Here is a 26,448-nt window from a genome sequence, read left to right as displayed (position 1 = left end):
GGGACTTTGCTTACGTGGCAAGAGACCGATCGACGCGGAAACACATGTGCCACGTGTTTCGCTGCGACATACCGGCGCGCACCATCGCGAACACGCTTCGCGACATCTGCAAGAAGATAATGATCGAACGTTCCCAGCATCAGAATCTCGCGAAACCGGTGGACATAAACGGCCGAACGAGCCTAGCCACCAGACCCACGAACCTGCCCACTGAACATCGGCGCTTCCATAGAAATGGTCAGGCACTAGTCAGTAAGTGATCTCAGATAAAATTCTTTTGTTATCTTTTCGAAATTACATTTTGTGTGAAATGTCGTGAATTGACGAGAGCAATATTTTATTCGAAAAAAAAAAATTAAATATCTCTATCTTCTTTCTGCGCGCAGCACAATCCTTTCCGACGCCGATGGAAGAGCCGAAAAAAGTGTTGCGAGCGCAATATCTCGGTTCGATGCAGGTCAGTCAAGCGACTGGCATGGAAGTCTTGAATGACGCCATAGAACATATCGTGGCGAACACGCCGATCAATCAGTGGCGAAACGTCAACGTTGCTGTAGCTCCTAGCATGATTTCCATTCACACGCCGAACGTGAGTAAAATTAAAAATGTTCGAAAAATCGTGAAGCAAAAACTTGATTTCCTTACAAAATTCATAAATTCGCGCAGGATGACAAGCTCATTGCCGAGTGTCGAGTGCGCTACCTGTCGTTCCTCGGTATCGGTCGCAACGTGAAGCAGTGCGCCTTCATCATGCACACCGCGCAGGACCTGTTCATCGCACACGTCTTCAACTGCGAGCCTAGCAGTGGAGCCCTTTGCAAGACAATCGAAGCTGCTTGCAAGGTAAGAATCATGATCTATACTGCGAAACATAAGTAAAAGTAAATGAAACTCCAATCGAAGAGACATTTCTTCCCTTGTTTTAGCTGAGGTACCAAAAATGTTTGGACGCACATCCACAAGGTTTTAGAAACGCTAACAGTCTCAACACTCCGAGCGGTAGAGGATTAGGTGCGACGCTCAAGTCTTTGGTCGGGTCCCTGACTGGTCGCAGAAATAAGCAGGGCGAGTCCTGAGACGAGGCTCTCTCGCTGCAGGTAAACCACATTGAAATTGCACGGAAAACACTTCAGGAATATTGCGATATTTTGTTTTTACTAATCAGATCAGTTCTCCGATTGTTCGCTAGGAACTCTGGCCACTGCCTGCTGAGCGAGAGGTGATCCGACACAGGCATCTGCAGTCGCCGTTGACCCTCAAGTACTTCGGTGGCTCGCCGCCGAGCGCGTCCCTCAAGTCGCTGCTTTCGCCCTCTCTGGACACCAGGCGTATACAACTCGCCCGCTGGGAGAGCAACCCCTAAATAGACGCGAGGACGAGGCGTGTCTGACGCGCGCCGGGAGGCGGGTCAGCAGAGCAAATGGATGTACTTTCTTCACTTGACGTATAAACGACTGAATTTTCGCAAAAAAAAAAAAGAAAAAAAATACAAGAAAACAATTCCGCAGAGTGCTACACCACAGCTATAGTGGACTACGCTTACCTATGTCGATATGTCGTTATGTATGTTTAACGCTGCGTCCGATGAAGAAATGAGAGAGAGCAATTGCGGGAGTATTTTTGCCGTTGTCTGTGTTTCGGAAAGAAGAAAAAAAATACAAAAACGGCGGAGATGTCGGATCAATTCTGTCGCGACCATCTTTTTGAAAGGCGGCGCATTTGCGTGGAATTGACAGAGGGGAGGGGAGGAAAGAAAACGTAAGATTAGAAAAGAAACGGAGAAGAGAAATCGGAAGAGTTAAAAAAAAAAAAAAAAAAAAAAAAGAGAACACAAGAGTCATCTGTATATATACAAGGTGGTGATTTAAATTGCGCTAAATTTAATCAACTCGCGAAAGAGAACGGGAAGGTTTTAGTTAGGTGCGAGAAAACGAGAGGAGATTTTTTTGTCGCGAGCGAATTGTCATTGCTGTGTGTGTGCGTGTCCGCGGGGAGTGAGTGTGAGCAGCTGTAGTTAGCGTAGTAGTTAAGTAAGCGTATATCCGCGAAGGCATTCGAGGAGAATCGAGGAGAGTTATAGAGAGCTTGCGTATATAAATATATATATATATATATATATATATAAATATAATATATATATACACACATTACGGGTATGTGTGTGCGCGTGCGTGCGTTGTGCGTGCATGATGTATGTATGTGTGTGATTCTTGAGTGTTAAGGAAGGAAGGAAGATGTACGCGAGGACACATACTCGCGCGTGTGGGAAACGCACTTTTGCACGCACACACGCATACAAACACACATACATACACACAGAGACACGTACACTGACACACGCACGCACCGCGATTTATACCGAGTGTCTCGCGCGGACGTGCCGTTTTTTTTTTTTTCCCGCGGCGACTCTGCGCGGAAGGAGGGAACACCATTGAGAAAGATCGCAGCGACACGTCCGCGGACATTCCAATGAATATTTAAAAAGAAAAAAAGAAAAAAATACACGCACGTTTACACGACGGCCGATAGGGAGTTTATTTTTTATGGCGAATTAGTAGGAGCTTTATATAGGGAAAGAGCTTGCAGCAGCACCTCAGAAATCACAGAAGCCGATACGACAAATACTTATACCGCGACCGTCCTTTAGACTTCGTAGGGGTTTTGGAGGGAGGGGGGGCAGTGTTGTAGGCGAGAGAATTAGTGGTGCGCAACGATATTCCGCAGTCACACGTGATCGTATAGTCGGTCGTTTTTGGCACGCGCGCAATATAATCGCGCGGGGTGTAATGTTATATTATCCAAAAAAAAAAAAAAAAAACTAAACACCACGGCGCGAGATTTTTACGTCCGCGCGCGGGTAAAATAAAAACTATCGAACTGAATTTAAAATAACGGTGGTATGTAATAACGATTATTATTATTATTATCCTCGATGATAATTAAATATCCGCGAACGCGTTAAATGATAATTATTGTCGCTAGACGCATCGTAGGCGCACGACGAGTTGCAGTCGACGAATCGTATGCATATCAGGCCACCGCAATTTTGCCGATGATCACTGTTCAAAAAAAAAAAAAAAAAAAAACTAGATGCATGCGAGAGGTATTGTTCGTACAAAAAAAAACATACACACACATACAAACATTGTTACATGAAGAGTCGAGTGTACAATTTAGGACGTTTTACACATCTAAAAAAATACAAATAAAAATAAAAAACACATACATACGTCGCGTACTTAGGAAGATACGTATGTACAAGCTATGCACCTCGCACTAGCGATCGCCCGCTGTTTGTAGAAACTTAGAAAAAAAAAAACGGTTGCCCACACCGGTTCGTGGTGCGCACCGTTTTCTTGCGATAACATTTAAAATTCACAAACGCACCGCGAATTCACAATCCATGTCCACCACACCTCTACAGTGTTTACACGCGTGCGCACTGATGACGATTATGCGTAAAAACAAAAAAAAACAAAGTATGACTCGCCGCTGGTTCAGAAATGGAACGTCGCGAACGGAAAAAAAAAAAAAAAATATTCCTTAATTCCTCGTATGTAATTTTTAATTAATATTTGAAAAATCGACTATATATATTATTTTATATACAGAGAGATAGTTTCAGAAATAGTTTGCTATCGTTGCTCCAAGGATTAAAATAAATCTCTTGAGAAGCGCGTTGTTTAACGAATCCTTCCGAACAATTTGCATGAATATACTTTCTTGAAAATTAATTTATCTTTTAGTTTTCAGAAAACGAAACAAATTCAAATTTACCAACGGATTTATGTATTCGGACAAAAGCACGAGATACGCAATTGATTTTTTGAGTCACTGAGAAGTTTCACTTTCTCCTGTTTTTCTCGAGAGCGATTCTTTCTCATTTAGAGAGCGTAAAATCCTCGTCGTCCTGTGAGGACGGTCACGTCGTACAAGCTATATCGTCGTTGCGAGAGTTTACAAAGTTGTGCGGGACCCAGAACGAAGATATTTCTATGTAGCGTTTTAAATAAAAAAAAAAAAAAAAAAGAGAAAACAAAGAAACATTTGAGAGAAGCGAGGAAAGAATGGAGGCGAGATGATATTAATAGAGCGTTGCGGAAGAGTGTGCGTGAAAGGGTGAGTATGCATGAGTATATATCGATCGGAAAAAGGAAGGCGATTATCAATCATTATCATCATTATTATATTATTATAATATTATTATGTAAATAGTTCGCCGCGAGAGGATATTTATCTGTCATCACATCATCGTCGTCGGAATTTTCCTTTCGTTTTAGTTTTCTGCGAAAAATCATTTACTTTCGATAGTCGCGCGAGAAAGCGAACGAGCGAGAAGTTGAGTTGAATCGCGCACGGTGAAAAAAATCCAGAAGTAATTTCCGAAGTGCATAAAAAAAATTGAAAGAACTCTTTCTCTCTCAATAGCGCCAGAAGTGTTTGCTTTACTACTATCAAAATTGAATTTTTGCTCTTTCGAGAATTACGAAAACGATCGGATGTTGCGGCGCGAATTTTTCGTTCGTATATCTAACTCGCTCGTTCCTTCTGGAAGACACGTAACGAGGAAGCGAGCGCGCGAAACGAGAGTTTAATATACACGGCGTGGATGTAAATACGATAGGTGTACACGTGTAGGGAAAATAAGGCCGCGCGAAGCTAATTGAGTTCAAGATGACACACGTACACTTACACACACTCCTCCTTCACACATCATCGCATCGCACCGCACGTGTTTATTACACGTTCTCACCTTTCCTACATACATACACACATACACACACACACACACGCACACATAAACATTTACACGCGCACGCATACCTTCCCAAGTAGATAACAGCGTAATGTAACAACGCGCGCGCGCGCGTGCGCGTGCGAAAAGAAAAACGTTACATACTCACAAATTGCGCGTAGCTTAACTGTCACTTTATATAGATGTTAAAAAAATAAAAAAAAAAATGCGTCGTCACGAGGCGAATAAATCTCAAACGAGAGAGGGTGGATCGGAGCCTAGGAAGGGAAGGGAAGGGGAAGGAGGGGAGGAGGTTGTGTTCACACAGGTGGTTGAAACACACAAGGGCCATTTATAATTGACATAGCATAGCGAAACTTTACTTGTATTTACCGTGACATGTAATAACCCTTTAAACGAAGAAGGAATGTGAATCTGCTGATAGAAGAGTTGTTCTGCACAAAAAAAAAAACACGATGCTTTATTGATAATTATAATGTCTCTCTCTCTCTTTCTCTATCTCTTTCTCTCTATCTCTGTCTCTCTCTTCTACTTCTTTCTCTCTCTTTTTCTTTTTCTCTTTCTGGTACGTTACTTTTTCCAATTGTTTCTCTGTAACTTTGTAACTTGCTCTATTGATTATTGTCGTTTTTTTTTCGCCACGTGGAGGACAGTACCTCGCATTCACGAGACGACTCGCGTCATTTATATATATTATTTATTGGCTTGATCGACTCTATTGATTAGTATTCGCATTTTATCGTCGCTAAATAAAACCGCCTCTCATTGTTGTCATGATCATTATCGCGTCACGTATAAAGAAACAAATTTAAAGAGCCGCCATTTTGTCGTATTGTCGTAATCTATATCACAAATAATTGTTACCACCGAGTTTTGCAGACGGGAGAGAGCGGCGGGTAAGTTGGCTTTGGCTGCACAGAGCGCAAAGTTTTTTCTTGTCGATTAAACGAGGATTCGAAAAAAAAAAAAAAAAAAAAATTGAAATCGTGTCCAGAAAGCGATCGATTGGCATTTGAATCGCAGTGTCGGTGTTTGGAACACCATCCCTTAATGTGCCGTTAATTTCATCCGTGTACGCTGATACTCGGACATCTTTTTGTTTTACAAAATGCAAGAAAAAAATAATCTTATACGTTTACTCTCACAGTGACATATTTACGAAACACTTTAAAAATTGAAAACTACCAGATGTATATATTTAAAGAGAAAAAGAAGAGTCTGAGTGCGGCACATTCACGATGGTGTTCTGAGGGTTAGTCGAGCGCTACTTACCCGCACCGGACGTTATACTCTCTCCCGAACGACGCTCTCTCGCCCGAGTGTCGTCGCCCGAGAAATCGATCATCTCCCGAGACGATATGAGGGCGGGGAGAGCGAGAAGAAGATGCGCTTTTTTAGGGAGCAGCGAGACGGAAAACGCCCGTTTTTTTACACGAGTTTTTGCGTCCGCGGTTCACAAATTTGCAATTTGCCGCGATCGGAACACCGCGAATTGCGATCATCGGAGCAGCGAGATTCTATCTGAACGCAAGATATGCACACGTGTACACAGGAATATTGTTAAGTGGAATCCCGCTGTCGTTGAGAGAATGAAATATATGAAAAAACAAACAAACAAACAAACAAACAAAAACTACATACAGAGAAAAACAGAATAAACAAAGCACACACACACACACACACATACACATGTACACACGGACACACACACATACACAAATAAAAAATTAAGGCGCGTTGTTTTGTGTGCGAGAGAATAAACACACTTTGTATGCACCTGCCCCTATTGTTCATTGCCTATTTGTATCGCGTAGTTGGACCGATTGAGTAATAACGAGTCGGGGGGTGTTACGAGATACTATTATAAATACATATATGTGTATATATACATGTATATACATACGTACATATATATATACATATATATGTAAAAGCTAGAAATGAAGAACTACTGTAACTACACCTGCCTCTTGTGAATAAATGCCTATTTGTTTCTTTTCACGTGTCTCGTTACTCCCACTTTGCAAAGAAAAACAAAACATTTATGCAACAAGAAAAGAGACGAGCAAAATATACGGTGGATCAAGCAAATAATTGCAAATCGCTTAAAATTATCAGTTAGAAATAAATAAATACTAAAACGTGATTCGAAAAAAGGTCGATGAAGACAGAAAGTGCGAAATGTGATGATTTCGTAAAACAGATTTTTATTAAATAAATATCGTCCTTGTAACTGATCAGATCGAGAATTATACAATTGCCAGTTATAAGAGAGGGAGAGAAAACAAAAAAAAAACAATTTTATTGTACAATTATACAGCCTCGCGTTTGTGTGTGTACGCTCGTTTCGGAAAAATACTAATTTTTATGTACAGACGATTTTCCCTACGCAAGTGTGACGCACGCACGAAATGTGTATTCGTATAGTATCACTTCTAAAGTCACACGCCGAAACACAAACGTTGATATTTATACTATCAAATATCGCGATCGAATGTTTTTTTTTTTTTTTTTTTCAACTCCGAAATTCAACGTTTTTTTTCGTTGTATCGCAGGTAATTCGTTGGTCCTGTCGGACAAAACGATGGACGGATGATGATAAGTAATCACGGTCGCGGATAATTCGATGTGCGATCGTTTCAAGCTCGTAGGAATTGTACTTGTCTGAAAAAACTCTTAGGCGATCGATTTTCGAGAAGTGAACCCCCTCGAACGATTATATTTCGAGTGAAATTTCATTAGTCGACGATTTCGTAAATTTTCAAAAACCACAAAAAAACTGCGCAATTTATATATTTGGGGAACAAAGTTAAAGGTCGAAAACACATTTTACAAAATTTTTGAGCAAAAAAATTTCCAGTTAAAGAAAAAGATATTTGTCAAATTCCGTCGGGAAATTTCTCGGGGCTAACATCGACGCGATAACTTTCCTTTTGTCTGCAAGACGAAGTTGCTTGTCTTCATCAACTTCATTATCGACTGCATCGACGACGCGACGCAATTTTGTGCCATTAAGATTTTTTTTACACGAGCGGTCTACAAATTCAAACGAACTAATAATGACAGTTATATCGAGTTGCATCGCAGAACCGTGCAAAAAAAAAAATAACGAGCAACAACTGGATCCAGTCGAGACGAAGAGATGGAAAGATGCGTTTTTCTTGATCATCGTTGTAAAAGAAAATCAACTTGCACTCGTGAAAAGATTTAAAGAAGAATGCACACGTTGCGCGTAACTTTCCCCGGTGGAGGAATCGTAGAAAGTCTCGGTGCGTGTTTCGCACATTTTTTTTTTTCTTATTACGCGAACATTCGCGCCATTTAAATTCGAATTATCAGTCGCGGTTTCGACACGGGCACTTGCAATTAGACTCCCCGCGGCGGAAATCTCGTTACAAGCAACTCGAACATTTTACGCGCGCATTACGTGCAAAGTTCGATATATTCGCAAGAGTTCGAGAGCTTACATGCAACACCTCTTGGTCAAATTACATACAAAGTATTTTACAAGCCTACAAAAAATTCAAAATCAGTTCAGAGAACTTTCGTCTTAAACAAAAAAAAGTGTGTGTGTCATTTGGAACAAGTTTGAATCTTGTCGAATGTTAAATCCGACAAAAATCACCTCAGTTCTCCATACGCTAGACAGTCTTTAGAAAAAGTGAATACACTCGAGAGTTCGTGCCGTCAGGAACGTCGGAACAGTCAGTCGCGATCGCGCTCAACGAAGTGAAGCCATCGCGCTGCGTCACTTTCGTCAGAAAAAGCCGAACATCTTCTTCGAGCCGGTGCTCCTCTTCTTCCTGGCCGGCGCCGACATGTCCGAGTTCTCGCCGTTCTTCGCGTCGATTAATTGAGAGGACGGGGTCAGCTTGCTGCGCACATGCTCGTCGAGAAGCGCCTGCATGTCCATCTGCCACTGCTCGAGCTGCTGACTCAACTCGACCTTCTGCTTGATCGCCTCCTTCAGCTGACTGTCCGCCTGGAGAATGTCTATCCTCGTCCTGGCCAGTTCCACCTCCACCCTGTTCTGCCTGGCCACCGCCTGGTCCCGGACCTTGTACGCCTTCGCCACGATCTCGTCTTTCGTCAGCTCGGAGTGCTCGATGTCGCACCTGGCCCGGTCGCGTTCCTCCTTGACGCCGCGTAGTTCGGCCTCGCAGACGCTCAGCTTGCTCGTCAGCTCCAGAATCGCGTCACCGCGTCGCTTCAGCTCCTCTTCCTGTACCTTGCACTGCTCCCGCAGGTGCTCCGACTCTTCCCGGACTCGGTGCAGCTCCACCGCCAGTCCCAGTTCGCCCGGTGCTCCTCTGCCCGACAGCGCGAGATTGTACACCTCCTCGACCAGTTCCAGCAGCGCGCCCGGACAGTTTGTCTATAAAAAAAAAATGGAAAACGTGTGCAATCTTGTTGAAAAATATTGGATCCAAAAGCCCTTTTCCGTTTCTGTTTTTATTATTCATCGTAAAAAAATATTTAATGTTTGAATTAATAAATCACAACACTTACCGGCGAAGAACGAGTTTCGCGCTCATTTGTGTTGACCTCGGCTTCGGAATTGTTGAGATTGATGACGAGCATGGACTCGTCGCAGTCGCTCTGCAACCCCGAGTCGTCCTCGCCACGTCTCAGATGCGCGCACAGCTCTCGCAGCCGATTCGTCGCCTTGGTCACTTCCGTCCTGAGACCTCCGTCGTCCTGATCTCCCAATGAGGTGCCGCTCTCCTCGCACTCCATCTCCGCCTGCAACGACCTCGGCGGTCTCTGTATAGATCCCGACCTGACTCTTCTTTCCGCCTCGATCACCGCCAACGCTGACGCCAGCTCGTCTCTGAAGACGCGCATGGAAAAGCAAATACAAAAGATCACAATAAAAACAAAACAATAAATACTACTATTTAAAATATTGAAAAAAACGTCTTTAACATTGCAAACACGAACAAATGCGAATTATGTGTTTCTCCTCTCGTTTCTTTCATGAACTTCGACATTTTCTCAGAGATCTTACATCGCGCTCGGACCGAGTGTTATTCACGCGCGTTAACGACGACATAGCTCCGCATACGTACGTCATACGGAATCTGTGGGACCTCACCTCTCCTGCTCGGCCAGTCTCGCACGGTGTTCCGCTTCGTGACCGAGTCGCTCCAAGGCCGTGGCTCTCTCCTCGGCTTCCTCGAGGGCCGCGATCGCCCTGGCCCTCTCCTCCCGCAGCTCCAACGACCGCCTTTCCAACTCGGTTCTTTGTGCCGACACCAGTTGTACCTGAAACGATCGATAAACGCGCGAACTTTATCGCAAGAGAATAATAAACTCGATATCCGGCTGCGCGAGAAGGCAAGAAGAATAAAACCTCTCGCGGAACACGAGACAAATCGAGATCTCGACGAGGAAGATCATTTTTTTTTTTTTTTTTCCCTCAGAACGTTCCCAGAGATCGCGCGGGTTCACGCGCGAATTAACCGCTTCCTTTTTTAATAAAAGGATCTTGTTGATTATATTCTTCAGCGAGCTCGCGCGTCTGAGAACCGCGCCTTCGACTTCCGATGGCTAATGATTGATAATGACAGCTTCCGTTTCTCGAGAGCGAAAAGAAAACCCCGACGAGAGAAAGAAACTCACAATGTTAAACGCGATTACGTAGAGGAAGAAGAGGAAGATTATTAAAGAGACTATTAGAATCGAACGTTTTTTACGTGCGAGAAGTTAATTATCTACTTGATGATCGTCGGGCGATAAAGATCGTGATTAAGAAAATTTACTTCGTCTCGGAGAATTTCCAGACTGCTGACGTGATCCTGCAGGGTGGTGTTCCTGAGAGCGCATTTTTCCCGCAGCACCTTCACCTCCACGAGCAACTGCTCTTCCTGTTTGGCGGCCTCTCTCAGCTGATCGGCCAGCCGCGTGTTTTGCGCCGTCAAGTCAGCGACGAGCGTGGCCTGATCGCGTTCCGCTCTCCTTGCTCTTTCATTTTGCTCCTCCAGCTGACTCCTCAGGGTCTCGATGTCGGCCTGAAGCTCCAGAGCCCGCGCCTCGCTCTCGTCCCTGGCCTCCTCGAGTCTCCTTCGCAGCAGATGCCTCTCCTGTTCCAAGCTCTGCAAAATGCACAGAAGACAAAACGATGACGCGCGTTTTCCATCGAATAATCAAAAAAAAAGTCGATCCGCAAACGTTTAAAACGTATATTAAAGGTACATTATTGTTATTTTATTTATTATTATTTAAATATATTTGAGCATACAATTTTGAACAATTTAACTCGGATCGGGTCTCGGATGAGCCGACGATTTCGTTTCGGTATTTAAAAGAACATTACACGATGCACAAAGACTCGCGCGCAGGGGTCATTTGTTCCTTTCACGAAACCGGCTCTTACGGACAATTGCGGACGTGATTCGGTGAACTCACGAGAGAGAGAGAAGAAAGAAACTCAACATCGTGAGTCAGTGCTCATAAATCACATTTTCATAGCGTTTACACGTACGTAAAGAGAGTATTCAAGATGGCGGTTGCTGATAGAAGTTGAAATCCGCAGTGAAAGGAATTCTCGCTCAAATTTATTAACACACAATTAGACGCAATTCGACCGCTTGGCCAACTATCACACTTTCGTTTTCTTTGAGAAGAAAGTACGGTTGTTGTTTTTTTTTTTTTTTTCGAAATAAAAAACATCAAAGTTTTTTTCTGCTGCTAATTAAAACGCAGAAAGAAAGATCAGATCTGCGCCGCAGATTGAGAGGAAGAAATCTTTGCATTCGTTTCGGAAAAAGACTCGAGACTTCGACAAAAAAAAAAAAAACGCGCACTTCCACAAGAGAGCGCAACAAAAGACCACGAGAACCAGTTTCGTCCTCTTCGACCGCACACGCGGTGAACCCGCTTTTGTTCCCACACAGTGCAGTTTCTTAACCCGACGATCCGATAACATGCCCCCGCCAATCGGATAGCGCGACGTAGTATGTATATAACACAAGTCGGAAAACGCGCGGCCCGATTACTGAATAAAGCGAACTAATTAAGATCTATTTACCAAATGAGGCAATCTCGTTAATTAGTCGCGAGACACAATGAGAGCCCGTGTTTGCTCAATTGTAATTCCACGTACGTACACGCGTTACGTCGGGGGATCTCTTGCGGAAAAAAAATACCGGAGAAAATAAATATGCTTTTTAACTGCGTTATGTTATGCCGTTTTTAAACGTGAATAACAAGCGAAGTTACATGTGTTCTGTAACGTGTATATACATATATATATCTTTTGCGAAGAGTCGCGTGGTGCCACAAGGTTTATCGAGTTGGAAGGCACGGCCTTGGTTTCCCGTGGTTACTCATCGACCGATCGCCGCGGGTCTCCACAGTTCACCGATCCTTAAAGTATGCGACGAACAGAAGAGATACGTGTATGTGCATATGTAACTATAGATATTACAGCCAATCCCTGAGAATCTTTCCCTAAACCGATGACGTCAATTGCATAATTTCACGATTTGCAATAATACGTATGTAAAAAATATATTTTATGTAATATAAAATATGTGTATTTATATAATAAGTATTTTATATCAAGTACACAATTGCTATATTACACATGATGTAATTCAAGTCGAAATTGTGTAAGACGATCGATCGTAAAATTGTTGAAGTCACATTTTGAGATTAATTGGCGCTAATTGGGTCGCAGATCAGACAAGTTGGGATTAGCCTCATTGTTGGAAGACGAACGCGCAACCAACGTGCGTGTAGTCGATCGGCACAAAAGCCGAAACTGCGTAACACCGTCGTCGACTACGCGCGAGTCACGGATCTCTCGAGCGTCCCGTTCTCCGACGCCGACGACGACGACGAGACGTTTGCTCCAATTGCGGTGGTCGCGCGCCGATACGTTGCTGTTGTTTACAGCACAAATACGCCGCCAGCCAGAAATACCGCTGCTCGCGGTGCGATAAGTTGAAACGAGCCGATTTCGCGTTCGAATATTTTCCTTCGACGCAAATTGCGTCTTTTTTTTCTTCTTGTTTGATCAATTTCGGCTGAAAAAAAAAATCTCACACACGAACAGGCGGCGCGCGAATTTTGCACGAAGAGGTCTCAATTAGACCGCGTCTTTACAGTTATCTAATTCCGAACGAACCGGAGCGCCGATATAGAGCGCGAAAGTTAGCACATTCAGGTCTAATCAAATTTTAACGGTACTCAGAATAAATACAAGACAGTGCGCGATCCGTGCCCTTGTCGGCCTTTAAGGTCGAGAAAGCGCGTACTAAATAGCGCAATATCGAACGTACACACACTGTCCTGTTTGTTGCCAACGCGCAATGACTCACACTAGATAAGCAACAGCGATCGTTGTCGCGGTGCTTCAATCGACAACAAATGCCCGTCCGCATCGGTAATTTGCGGATATGCAGCACGCGAATATAAATAAATTGCAACACACCGCGCTGTGTGTTGTCGTCTCGCGAAAAGAGATCCTCGTGGAAAATCGTGACTCACGACTCTTGTCTCCAACTCTCGATTCTTGCGACATGACGAACATCGTCGATGATTTGAGTGACGACATTCGACGGAATAAACGAAAAGTCAGCGTAAATCAGCGCAGAGAAAAGGTGAACCTCGCCGCTCTGGCTGGCACGAACCACACATCTTCGATTTTAGTCCGTTGCTTCGTGTCCGCGCGCCATAAGCCAGGCACCGAGATTTAGACGATATTCAAATTAAACTTCTTTGATTTGAGATTGCGATTTTTTTAATTGAATTTTAGTTTTTCAAATTACATCTGATTTACACGCTGCGCGTATCGCGTTTTCGCCATTTAATTCTTTTCTCTCAACAATCGATCGATTCTCTCAAACTCAATCTCGCGCGCGCGCGCGGACAAAGATCGTTGGCGTGGGAAAAAAGAAACTTGGAGAAGTCAATCGTACGGATTAATTGCTGTTGCACTACCTTTGTGGCCAGGCGCAGTTCGACGCGCGCGCGCGCGCGCGCAGTATTGCGTCGCACCTCTCGTTCACTTTCCCTCGAGAAGAAAACGATAATGCAGAGCGCACGTAATCGGACGAAGAGAAGGCGAAGGTAGAGAGAAGTCTGTAATCTCGAGGCAATGGCCTGTGACGATTCCGGCACAGTCTGGGGCATGAAGCCGGCACAACCGGATCCTACTGTTACGTAGGGAAATGTATCCAACGAAAGTCGAGAGCAAAAAAAATTCTCTTGTTGATACAAATTTAAAACAACTGCCAATCTCAAGCGACCTTTCGAGAGGCAAAAATTTTCTTCAACATGTAGAAGAGTCATTAGTTTGATTAAATATTTTAAATTGCAGTTTTGTAGTAAAACGTTTTCATCGAAACTCTTCAACCTCTTCCATCGACTTCGACTCCAGAAGCAATCGTCAAATATGTGCCGAGTAATCGGGAAACCGTACGCAAACGAGAATGAAGAAAGCTCACGAGACAATTGCACGTTGAGGTTAAACGTTGCATAATTTCGCGTTTATCGTCGCGACCGAATGCGATTTGAACGAATCCGGTAATTGGATTGGCTTGTCCTCGCTAATCGATTCCCATTATCGCGCGCGCGCGTGGGTCGTTTCTTTTGCACGAGGAAGCGGTTATTACGAAGCGAGATGTCGAATTTATATAATAATCATTCGCACAACCGAGGGATAACAGAGAGAGAGAGAGAGAGAGAGAGGCTCGCCATTTATTCACGAGAAGCGTGCGCATAAATTTCTTATTTATTGGATTATTACGTATCCGATGATCTAATTGAGCATCTTGTTTTATTTCGACTGAAGTTCGTATTATGTTAATTTCTCTAGAAATAAAACAACGTCATCGCTGATTTCCGTAAAAAATCTCAAATACATTTCGAATCAATTTATTTGCAATATCCCACGCGAATTCCGGTCTCTCCGGTAATTCGCTTAGGAAATAATCGTTGGACCAGAAACTTTTGCGGGTAAATATTATTCAACGTTTCCTCGCGCTTAATGAAAGACCGACGAACGCGTGCCGGTCTCTCGCGATTGCGCAATTTTACTAACGAGTAGCAAAAATTAAACTGATTAAATAGCGCGGTGCCGTGTGTTACGAAACATACACCGTTGTGTTTTAATAACAGAGTTTATACGTTTCGCGCAAAATTTTCTCGAACGAACAGGGAGAAGTTGAGGCGCAGTGACCGGGCGGAAATTCGAGGCGCGAATCATCATCGTTCGCCGTGGCGAATCGCGATTTTTCCTCGAACAGCCGCGTAATTAGGCTCGCGCTTATAAAATTTTTTTATGATGCGCGAGTTTAATTAACGACGACGCGTCGTAGCGTGTTTGCCCGCGCGAATTAACGCAAAGCGATCGAAAACGAGTTGCACGAGTGAGCGCTACATGGCGCGCTGATTATTCCGCAACTCGGCAATTTTTGATAATTGCGCGATTGGCGATACGACACGTTCGTCACAAGTGCGTTCCCCCGCAGCCATGAGAAAAAACGGGAGTTGACACGATTCCACTTCTGAATCATATCGCGATGCTAATTGATGCAATCTAAACTCTGATATTTTGCTTTTTTGATTGACCAGAACATGTTATCAACATTAAAACACTCTTGCTAATTTATTTAATCAACGTCCATTCGCACGACAACGCTCGCTAGTGCGAGTTTACAAAACGTCCGTGACTCACCGACACGTTAAATCGCCACGTTGGCGCAACCCGCGGACTTTCGCAAGTCTCTCAGGGTCGCGCGGGTTCGTCGGCGGAACACATTTGTGTGTTTTGCACCGATAACAAAACTTATCTCTTATCGAGTCAATCGGAATAAACCGTTTGACACGCGTTTTTGATAGCGCGAGAACAGCTGAGAGACGCGACGCTCTGAACGAAAATATCTTTTTTAACACAAAGACAATTTTTTAACGAAAAAAATTATACGACTGTGTTACGTATATAATGAATTGCATTGCACGTTTTTAGAGCGCGCGTTGTTGAGCAACGTGCGCACTTTGTACTCGCTATTTTTCACTTCGGCAACAACCGTTATTTTCTCAGCAGTTTTCTCTCTTTCTCTCTCTCTCTCTCTCTCTGATATCTAATTGATCGCGAGATGAGACAACTCTCGCGGATAATCAGCCGTTATGGTAGCGCACGTGCGTGCGGGCGGAAACTCCGTTACTTTCCGCGGAGACAAACGTCGCGCGTCGCACAAACGCACACAATTAAATCCGCGAGAACAATGGGAGGATCGCTCGCAATTCTCGGTTATAACAGTCGCGGGTTTCTTAATTGTCTTATTCTCGTTCTCGCGACGATAAACTTGCGCGAGATTTCTTTTTTGCACAAAGCGACGTCAATTTCTTCCGCGCGTTTTTAATCGCCCGTCCCGCCCTTCTCGTGTTCTTCGAACGATTCTTCGTCGTTTTAGTATTTTATCCGCACTTGTTTCCTTTGAAATCCCTTTCTCACGAAAGGAAACGGGAAGTCGCGCGGATCATACCCGTAAGCGATGACGTTTCCGCCTGGAAATATCAACTTTCTGGCGATTCGGCGAACAGTTGCGATAATTATCGACGTTCGAAATAATTTTCTTCGGGAAACCCGCGAGCGGGGCTGTTTAAACGCACGAGTAGCCACCGCGCCGTTAGGAAACAATCACGAAAGTCTTGACACGCTGCGATTGAATCGTCGCGTCGCATTGGTCAGACGCGACGAGGCTTGGAAAAAATTGTCTCTCTCGCGACGGTTACAAGAATCTCTCATTAACTCTTAAACACACACCACGGATATATATACGCAACCAAACGGTAATTTCGATTGTATTCCGCGTTTACGCAAACTTTTTTTTCATCTTTACGCAATAATTTTATTCCAAGTATCTCGAATCGGAAAAATTTTTTTAATGGAGAAAGTTCGCGCAATTTGACAATAAAATTCAATAAGTTTTTTAATTTAAATATCACATCGATTTAAATTTTTTTAAGAATGCAAAAGAGACGTCAAGTGATCCTCTTCAAAAAATCTTTTTTTTGCTAACGCGATTTGTTCTGCCTTTTTCAATTTGCTCGAAAAAAAAAAATAGAAAGAGAAGTAAACCAAAATAAGTGTGACAATTTTCTCTATTGTCAGCGCACGCGAAAAGCGACCTCGCTTACATACGGAACAATCGCAGCTAGAGCGGGGAGAAGAGAAGAGAGAGAGAGAGAGAGTAAAGAGGGTAAAACGTTTTCTTTGAGGGTCCCGACCTGACGGTCTACTTTTTTCAAGAACTTCCGGTCGACTTTATCGCAAGTCGGTCCCGTTCGCGCCTCCAACGCGCCGACCTCTTCATCTGCAATTAGTCCTGCGTGGTTGCGAATTATTATCGCGCGCGACGCGCTCATCGCTCGACGGCCTGGAACATGAAGAAGAACGAACTGGGTCAGGGTGCTGTTGCACGAATCCTCCGCGGTAACGGTTTCCGCGCCGAATAGTTTTCCGTTTTGTGTAAAGGGGATGAAAAAGTTCTTTTTTTCTTGTTCCGTCGTTTGACTCACTTCGCTGTGTACAACTTTGGAAAAGTTCCAGATCGCGAGCGTGACTTCGTAGTCCGCGTTTTTTTGCTTTGAAACTTGCTTGGAACGTCAAACTTTGTGTGTGTGTGCTCTGCCGTGTTGCGTGATCAATTCCGTCACCGTTTATCGAAAACAATGATTTGCGAATGAATGATTATCCCATCTGTGTTATCGTTCTCTTATGCGCGCGTTACTTGGTTCTGCCAATCGCGTGATCTGTCGCAATCCTACCAGAAAAAGCGTGTATAAATAATCACAATCGATTCTCTCGGACATTGATTGTTGTCGTTTTTATTTTGACGCTGATCGTCACGTGATTTCACTTTAGTCACGTGTCTTTAACAACGTGACTTGTGTGAAAAGTGTTTTACAGTAAATATTTTTTATTACAAACTTTCTTTTTTTACACTTCTGTGTTTCAAAAAATGTTTTCGTACATAATTACGAAAATTACAGTTTTGATGAGTCACTAACAAATCGTTTGTTCTTTAAAACACCGAATATTTTGGATATAAACGTGATCTATAAAGTCTACATAAATTTCTGATTTTTTACACAAATATCTTAAAATTATATATAAGTTTTTTCCATTGACGTTACTACTTTATTATTATTATTATTCAACATATCACATCTTGTGTAGAATAGATTTTGTAGATAAATGTGTAGTAGTTATATGTCACTTCTTTTGTAGAAGAGATTTTGCAGATATTTTGTAGTATATTATAATTATAAAACAAACAAAAGTTTATTTGGTGTTACTTTTTGATATCACTTCTTTTGTAAAACAGATTTTTTAAAGAAATAATTGTTTGTAGTTTACAATACAGAGAAAAAGAATCTAAAAAACAATAATAAATAGATGTACCAAAAGATGGTCTTCCTGGTAATTAATTGAGAGGAGTAAAAAGATAACAAAAAGATAAATACAAAATAGCAACAAATTTTCTTAGAAACCGTTTGACCGTGACAATCTCACGCGTCTTAATTGGATTATCTCGAGGTTAATGGGTCCGCAGCTTTTTTTCTCCATCACCAGCGCACCGATATTCCCAGACTGATGATGCATAAGTACGTAGAAGCGTGGAATCTGGGCTTTCTCGCACAAGAATTACAGTCTTTGCGAGCTGCATAATGCGCATTATTACTCCCGGCTTTAGAGAGACTGGTGTTTTTTTTTTTTTTTTTTTTTTTTTATCGCCGGTGTGAAACGCTTTGCCGCCCCTGATCGTGCTAATTGCCGACGCCGCTTTCAGGCCGCAATTATACAACGACAGCGAGCATCATCATCCAGCTGAACTGAACTCGGCTCGATTTCGTTACGACTCGCGATCGCGCGCGCGGCCTACCTATTTCTTTTCTCTTTATACATACGTCGGCAAAAGCACACGCGTACAGAAACGAAAGTGGAACTTTGAACGAAAGCGCGCGCACTTTTGTCAGACAACTGACTCAAAGACAAATGAGTCTCGGAGAGAGAGAGAGACTCGATGATGATCGCGCTGCGATGATAATGCACACTTGAAAAATCTCTACTGGAATAAGTGCATCGAATGAAACTCTTTTCTCGGCGAGCACTCGAGAAGAAGTTTGTTTTTACCTAAAGAGATACCAAGCCTTTAATTAAATTGAATAAACAAATTAAATGTCACAAAGTAAATACAGAAAGTACCTCGTTTGTGAAAATTCTGTTACGTTTCTGAAGTAAACTGCGTCGTTATGCGTTCACTTCACCGTATTATCGCGTATTTTTCACGTTTTGCGAAGAACTCGTTAATTAAGTAAACCCGTTCGTAATTTATCGCTCGACGTAACTACTGGCAGCGAATCAGAATGACAAGCGCTGAAAAAATCGACCGACGTCGCTGACGATTCGCGGAAAAAAATTGCATCGCGTGTAATTATTCCACATGTAACCGTGGCGAACCTAATTAAAGGATAAAGCCGGAAACGTCAGCGGCGGTGCCGCTACTAAAGCGCTCGCGGTCTGGAACGCGTGCCATCGTATTCGCGCTTAATATTTTACACACGCAACGGTCACGAGTGCGTTTAAATACGGCGCGTGTAAACATCGTATGTGCATGTGTACTAGCGTCATAGATAGCGGCGTGACGCCAGTCCAAGTGCAGCCGCATAATAAATTCGCAATTCGATGACGCAATCGGCCTTTACTCACCGACGCTTTATCGAGTCTTTGAAATGTAAATTCGTGACAAAGAAATACAATAAGAAATAATTTGTTTTAAACTTGCTAAAAAATCGTAAATCTCGTCAGAATAAAAAAAAAGGACTTGTTCTATTATTTTAGAACGCAGATATTACTTTTTAGAATTTTTAAGTGTCTTTGCTCGCGTGACTGCGCGAATGTTCGAAGAAGACTCTTTCGCTTCTGTATAGAAAAAAAATAATTGTTTCCGGAAGTAGATGCGGAAGTCACGTACTGTCATTTGGGGGAAAGTAGCGCTTAGCTGAAGATGCAGCAGTTTTCTTGACAAAACCATTTGTAATGTCAATTTTTCTTTACGATACTTTCTATACGCGTATTTTATCTATTCTGTCCATTTTATTATTCAAATATCGACCCGGATCCTAACTTCTCCGCCTTTCTCTCGTTCTTATTTTCTCTCTTCTCATTAAAATATATATATCACAAAAATCGAATATATAACGGATCGTTTCTAAAAGAGATTTAACGGAAACGCACGTGGGCCTTCTGCGCGGAGGTCAAAACTAAGGCGACAGGCATAATGCGGAAAGATACGGAGGGAAATGTGTGGGTAGTCAAGACGCAGGCAGAGCGTAGTGCCGGGCATTGTCTCTGAAGAGACCGCTCGTAGTTGCCTAAGTAGCTTGTTTCCACGCTTTCGTGGATCTCTTTCTCTCTCTCTTTCTCTCTCTCGCTTTTTTAGAGGGATCGACGACGAAATCCGAGTAATAGTACGCGAAGGAGACAGACTCTCGACCGCAAAAAAAAAAAAAAACGCTATTATTACTATTATTATTACCAGATACCATTAGATCGCGCTCGAACGTTAACTTGAATTAAGTGGCGCTTTAACTTGGAGATTGCGCGATCTCGAGCGAAATACGAAAGTTCAACGCGAATTAAACGACGTTAGTCGGCACGAGCCTAAGTCTGTGTTGCGCGCTATCGAAATTTATGAGAAAATTATGATAATAATGACGGAGTAAAAACAAAAAGAAAACACTTTTATAGTTTCTTGCTCCAGTCGCGTTCCCAAGCGATCTTCAGCGAAGCGCGTCGCGGCTCTTCTCGTCGAGACGCGGATTTTATACTGGCCGGCGGGCAGGTTCAAACGTGTCGCTCCCACGGGTCGCAATTTCGATGCGTTTTGCGTCGAAAAGCGCGCTTGTGAAATTTAGTTTCTCTCTCTCTTTCTCTATCTCGTGGCCCGATTTCGGTAAAATCTCCGCGGGGTGAAACGTAACTGCTGCGCGCGCATACGTTTTCTATGACTTTCATTGTTTTTTCTTCTTCTTCTTCTTCAGCTCGTTGCGGAGGAGAGAATTGCGGAAAAACGTACGCGCGTGCAAACAGCTATTTGAGGCGCAGACGCGAGTAACCGTTGCGCTTGGCTGCTCGCGAACGTGCCGCGTGTCTTTCAAAAAAACACAAAGGAAAAGAGGAAGCGATCGTTTTAAGGAGCGATCAAAACGAAGTCGATTGCGTAAAGAGAAAGAGAGAACTGTTTTTAATTAAAAGATCAGCAAACAGTCAATTGACAATTTAAAAAACCAGGTTTATGCAAAAAAAAAAAACAGAGAGAAAATATGTCTCTTCTTTCTGATTTTGTTCTTTGAATTTATCTTTCGTTTATCGCGTTTTTTCCTGAAAGCGCGAGTCGTGTTTTCGACCTTTCCCGCATCGAGTTCCGCGTTATCGACTTACGTAATCGCGAGCGCGCGTACATAGCGGCAACAAATTTTCCGTGGCGAGCCGGCCATAATGTTGGAAAGTGACTATATCCGTTAGACACGAAGGTGAAAAAGGATTTCCGCCCGATGGCGTTGGACTGTCTCTCGCAAGCACATAACGGCGCGATTCTGTCGTTTCTTTTTTTTTTTTTTTTTCGATTTTTGCGCATGGAAGAACAACGCGAGAGATCGGTTCCACCGATAAAATATTTATCTCTTCCTTCCTTTTCTAAATAGATAACGTGATATTGAAACGGTGTGTTTGAAATTACATCTCTCGTAAAAAAACGTTTTATCTCGCGCGATTATTATCAGCGTTATCGCGCTCGAGCGCAACAACAATCCAAATAAACGGCTCGCGTCACATCTTTATTATAAACGAAGCAAACGGAAGCTCTCTCGGAAGCTCATCGGTCGCTGTTTTTATACATTAGTTAGTGACTCATTGTTGCATTTTTATTTCGTAATAAAAGTAGCGCAACACGGCGATATCGAGTTGCAAAAAAAAGTGGATTATCCCTCGCGAAAGTGGAACAATCGCTGCAACGCGCGTGCATTGCACATGTGCGCGTAGAAAACAGAAGCAGTTCGTAATATTTGTCGTAAAAATATATTTTTCTTTCTCTCTCTGTGTGTTTTTACGATAAATAATTTCATCACGACGCGATAAAAGTAAAAATTAATTTAATCAGGAGCGAAATGTGCTTTTGCAAGCTTCCAATTATTATTATTATTTTTTTTCTTCAATTATTATTACGTACAAACGTCGAACGAGCAAAAAACTCGCATAATTAACTCGCTTATCTCTTAATTGCCGGCGCGCATAATAAATTATATTTATACGGAGTTGTATGTATTTTATTAGCCGGCTACTTTTGTCGTTTCCTTTTTCGAGTTTACTTCTTTTTATTTACAAATTAATTCTACGAGAATTTCTCCATATACGTAATGCAATTATGTAATATAATTGTTTTTAATTTTGTCAACAATTGAAGGAAGAATAATAACAATTATTGTGCATTTGATTACGTCGTAGACGTTAATTATTGTTTTCAATTATGCGAGTCGAGAACTCTCGTCCACAAAAATTTATTCAAGCACTTACTTCCAATTTGACGGAATATTCCTCGGCTAAGGTCTCGGCCTGCTTCGTCAGCTCCTGGTTCCTCTCGAGCAGAGCCTTGCCGAGTTCGGCGGCCAGGACGAGATCCCTCTCGCGTTGCTTAAGGAGCTCGGCGGGATCCTGCACGGTGTCCTCGTGTTCCAGCGAGTGTCGCCTCGTCTGGAGATCGGATATCATGTCCTCGAGAGCGTACGGCCTCGTCTGACTGTCTTTTTTCGGCAGCATCGCGAACGTCTCTCTCTCTCTCTCTCTCGCTCACCCGGCGAACGTCACAAATCAAATCAAATTTCGATCGATAAGAATTCGGAAATGGCCTGACGTACGCGCGAATAAACGTACGTCAGGTGAAACACTTTGAGAATTACGCGCGTCAGCACGTTATTAAAGTCGACGCGCTGCGATAACGAGCGAACAGCGTTGGGCTATCGGGTGCCATTGATTGAGACAAAATCAATTAAAATTTCCGGTTTTCACTTCTATAGCGCGCCTGCAAGCCGGACAACAGGAAGACAGGTATTTTTTTCACGATGAGTCACTTGCGAGTTTGGTTTTTTTCTTTTTTGTGTAGAAAATTACGCGCGCTCGACCGCTACCGGAAGCGATTGCAAGCCGACGTGACATTGCACTCGATGCGATACGCGCGCGCGTGCGAACGAACAGACCGACGATTCAACAACGCTGTGCGCGGCATCACTGTCAACAACAATAACGACGAGTACAACGCACCTGCGAACTTCCGAAGATATCGATCGCGGAAGTTCGCTGCGCTATCGATCGGAGAGCGCGGCTATCGCCACACGCAGGTTTCTTCCGATATTGTGTATATTCTCTCCCAGTAATATTCACCACGATCGCGCACATTTACATTCCCGCGGCAGCAAAAACGAGGCGAGTTCTATGCGGACCGCGATTCGCGAATTGTCTGTCGTCGCGCGGAACAAGGCCACCCGAATGGAAAGTCACGATAATTGCGACACTGAATGTCCGGTTTCACAAATTCACGTAAAATAGTCTTTACGGCGATCCGACGATCGATTCGAAGCGGCGAGTTTTACAACGCGCCGTCACTTCGCTCATTCGTTCCACGTTCACTTTGTAGAAAAAAAAAAAAAAAAAAAAAACATTGTGCGGAGAGAATTGCGGTGGATCACCACGTGTTCACCGTGTCGATATATCGAAGAGAATGTTTTCCCAGGACCGAATCACACGATTTTCCTCGGCGCGACGTGTATCCGATTCGTCGTCGCGCGTTCAGCTTCTGCAAGAAAAAAATCAAGTTCGTTTTTAATTTTCATTTCTTTTGATTGAAAATTGATTCTGTTGTCGTGCGATTGGCGTCACGTTTCAAATACATCGACATATCGGAAAAACGACGGTGAGGATTATTTTTCGGATTCAGATTTTTATTGCTTTTTCCTTTCCTTTGAAAAAAAAAAAAAAAAACAATGCGAATCAATATCAAAAAGTTACACGACAGCTACCCTGTTCTGTACGATAAGCCTCGACACACAAACTACACACAAGCTACACTCGACAAACGACTCATTGCGGAACAAGTTTCATTTCGCTAAACGCGCATGCGACGTTAACGACGTTATTTCCGTTACACGGGCAATTAATTCGCACGTCGAAAAAAAAACCATCGAAAAGGTCTCCCATTTGATTTAATATATCGCGAAAACAATCCGAGAAAACGCGTTTTACATAAGAATAGAAAGGTTTGATAGCGATCGCGTGTCTCAATGTTAACGTCGAGTATTAATTTTACGGTGCATTTAGTTTTGAGACAAAGTTTCACCGCAATGCAAAATTCACGAGCGAGTTGAGCGAAAGAAAAAAAAAAAAAAAAGAAAAGAGTATAACGCGCCGAGAGGCGCGCGTGGGCGGATTTAATCACACGCGCGTCGATTTCGTCGGGCGTCCGAAAATCGATTCGCGCTCGGATCGATTCGCGCGCGCGTGGGAGTATCTACGCGTTTCTCCATCCGCGACGGGACGAAGAACCCAATTGAAATGTCACCTTATCCTTGAATGACGATGTAACGCGCGAGAAACAAAAAGAGAAAGAGTGTGCGTGTCACCCCTAAGAAGACACGGTCACGGACGGGCACGCGCGACAATTCGCATTTATCGATTCGGCTCGGGCACGTTTACACGCGTTTTTTCACCCCGCCTCAGCGCGCGAATAAATCCAATAAAGAGGATGAATCTCCAGACCAGACGACTTAATTCGATCGGCGGAAATCGAACCGCGGGTGCACGTACACACGTCCCGCGAAAGCACGTCCCGACGAAATAAACGTACACGCCGAATGTACGTGGTAAGATACGACACGCGAGGAATCATCGAGCGCATTCTTTTTCTGATAAATATTTCATATGCAATTTTACACGGTCCGTGCAATACAGTTCGTGCCAATTGTTTATGACGCGATGAATATTTATGGCCGCGTTAAAAAAACTCGCGCAGTATTTACGAAACGCGCACGCACCAAACCTGACACTCCACCTTTCGCGAGTTCACTATTATAATTTTGTACGATTTCGCGTATGTATTTCGCACGCAACACACGTCACACGCATACACACACACACGCGCGCAGTTTTACCTGTTCGCCGTAGCACAGTCGGCCAATGAGTGAGTCACTAGCCGTGAGTGGAAAATAAGTATTACGGAATCGCGTATACAGCGTGCGGCCACTTCTCCCTACCATGTTGCGCCGAGACGGTTGAAAGTAATTCGTTCGGCTCGGCGCGTTCGCCTCTTTGTGTCGAGGGGTGTACCAAACGTGACACGAAATTTTGCAATACACACATTCTGACGAACAGTTTTTTAAACGATCAAATTCATCCCGCGAAGAAGTGCAAAATCAATTCGAGGCAAAACTCGCACGAAACAAGCTGGTTGTTAGACAGAGTTAAAATTTATTTCTGCGCGCAAGGAACCAGCTTGTTTGACTCTTTTTTTCTAATTTAATTGAAAATTTAATTTCGCTGCAAATTGCACGTGACGTGTTCGAGTGCGACAACCAGACAGAACGAAGTCAGGTAGAACCCAATCTGTTAAGATACATCTTTCATTTCTGTAGACGAACAAAGTAGCTGTTTTCAAACGTATATATATATACAAGAAATATATATATTAAGATATATATATATATACCTACTATGCGTAAAGATCTCGAGCGATCCATTCTTCCATCGACAACTTTGACTTGAAAATATAATGAGTGTCAACGTTGGAATTCACGCGATAACATTATCGCACTTCATCACTATCTTATCACTGACATTTTCAATAATTATATTGTCATCCGCATGTACAGTCTCTCACACTGCTTCGGTATCGATCGACGCGACTGCTCGAGCGACCTCCAAAATCGCGTTGCCGCACAGTCGCTTGAGACTTGAACACCTTAACCGACTGATGTGTGATCGATTATGCTGGCGTAATTTAATGCGACACAACTACGAACGATCGTAATCGACAATGCGAACCAAACCCGAAGATGGTCCGCGCGTTTGTCAGCCGCGCGCACTGAGCAGAAACCGATCGACCTGGCGACTTTCCCCTCCAGAGGTGTACTGTTGTAACGTCTCCCCCGTCCGCATCGTTGAGCACATTGCCCCACCACTTGACCCACCTGGTCGAACCGCCACCTGACTGGATCTCACCGAATATACGTATATCTATGCATGTATTATAATATACTTGAACCTCACGCTGAACCAGCATGATGCGCCTTCTTGTCCATCGACGTTCCTCGACATCCGTGGATGGACGATAATGTTAATTACTCGTCGTCACTCGTCAATTATACTCGGAAATGCGTCTTGCAATTTTACGCAGACAGTAAAAGAGCTATGACAGCGCGGAAAAATGTTTAATATGGAGACATATTGCTGCAGGAACATTATCCCGCGAGATTGAAATATTGACAGATTTCTCAATATAAAATATCTCTCTCTGCTGCCAAATGTATATTTTTGTTGTAGCGCACTATTTAAAAATATTGAAAAATTGCAATGTTTTACAATAGCAATATTTACGTAAAAAATAAACAATACAAAATTCTATACGCAA

The 26,448-nt window shown here is 43.2% G+C and overlaps 2 protein-coding genes across 6 annotated transcripts in view; one reads left to right on the top strand and one right to left on the bottom strand.

Annotated features, from left to right (window-relative positions):
- Window positions 1-1,826, top strand: part of LOC109854436 (protein Fe65 homolog) — a 43,349-nt gene extending 41,523 nt beyond the window's left edge. For 2 of the 3 annotated variants that reach the window (XM_020427521.1, XM_020427538.1), the window contains 5 exons: window positions 2-252; window positions 387-589; window positions 667-843; window positions 927-1,097; window positions 1,190-1,826. In XM_020427521.1, coding sequence (XP_020283110.1) covers window positions 2-252; window positions 387-589; window positions 667-843; window positions 927-1,076 — 781 coding nt within the window. In that variant the 3' untranslated portion in view covers window positions 1,077-1,097; window positions 1,190-1,826. Of the gene's footprint in view, window position 1; window positions 253-386; window positions 590-666; window positions 844-926; window positions 1,098-1,170 lie in introns of all 3 variants that reach the window. The other variant, XM_020427530.1, reaches the window with a different exon arrangement.
- A 1,735-nt stretch (window positions 1,827-3,561) lies between these two features.
- On the bottom strand, window positions 3,562-26,363 carry LOC109854412 (bicaudal D-related protein homolog). Of its 3 annotated transcripts, none has more exons than XM_020427487.1 (6): window positions 25,528-26,363; window positions 22,347-23,622; window positions 10,519-10,851; window positions 9,852-10,021; window positions 9,266-9,587; window positions 3,562-9,131 (listed from the first exon to the last, which is right to left on the bottom strand). In XM_020427487.1, the coding sequence occupies exons 2-6, from the start codon at window positions 22,587-22,589 to the stop codon at window positions 8,514-8,516; spliced, it is 1,686 nt and encodes a 561-aa protein (XP_020283076.1). In that variant the 5' UTR covers window positions 22,590-23,622; window positions 25,528-26,363; the 3' UTR covers window positions 3,562-8,513. The 3 variants fall into 3 exon arrangements, with proteins under 3 accessions (XP_020283076.1, XP_020283067.1, XP_020283085.1); XM_020427478.1 differs by having other exon boundaries at window positions 25,532-26,363; XM_020427496.1 differs by lacking the exon at window positions 25,528-26,363 and adding an exon at window positions 24,974-25,008.
- Window positions 26,364-26,448: the final 85 nt, after the last annotated feature.

Source organism: Pseudomyrmex gracilis, unplaced genomic scaffold (genome assembly GCF_002006095.1).
Source record: "Pseudomyrmex gracilis isolate BER0280 unplaced genomic scaffold, ASM200609v1 scaffold_2, whole genome shotgun sequence".
NCBI classification, from domain to species: domain Eukaryota; kingdom Metazoa; phylum Arthropoda; class Insecta; order Hymenoptera; family Formicidae; genus Pseudomyrmex; species Pseudomyrmex gracilis.
The sequence above is the reverse complement of the archived record's forward strand: the minus strand, read 5'-3'. Positions and strand labels throughout refer to the sequence as shown.

Coding starts and splice junctions, on each gene's coding strand:
- LOC109854412 (XM_020427487.1), bottom strand. CDS start 22,589: ATGCTGCCGAAAAAAGACAGTCAGACGAGGCCGTACGCTCTCGAGGAC. Junction 10,022..10,518: donor TGGAAATTCTCCGAGACGAA/GTAAATTTTCTT, acceptor CGATCGTTTCAG/GTACAACTGGTGTCGGCACA. Junction 9,588..9,851: donor AGACTGGCCGAGCAGGAGAG/GTGAGGTCCCAC, acceptor GCGCGTCTTCAG/AGACGAGCTGGCGTCAGCGT.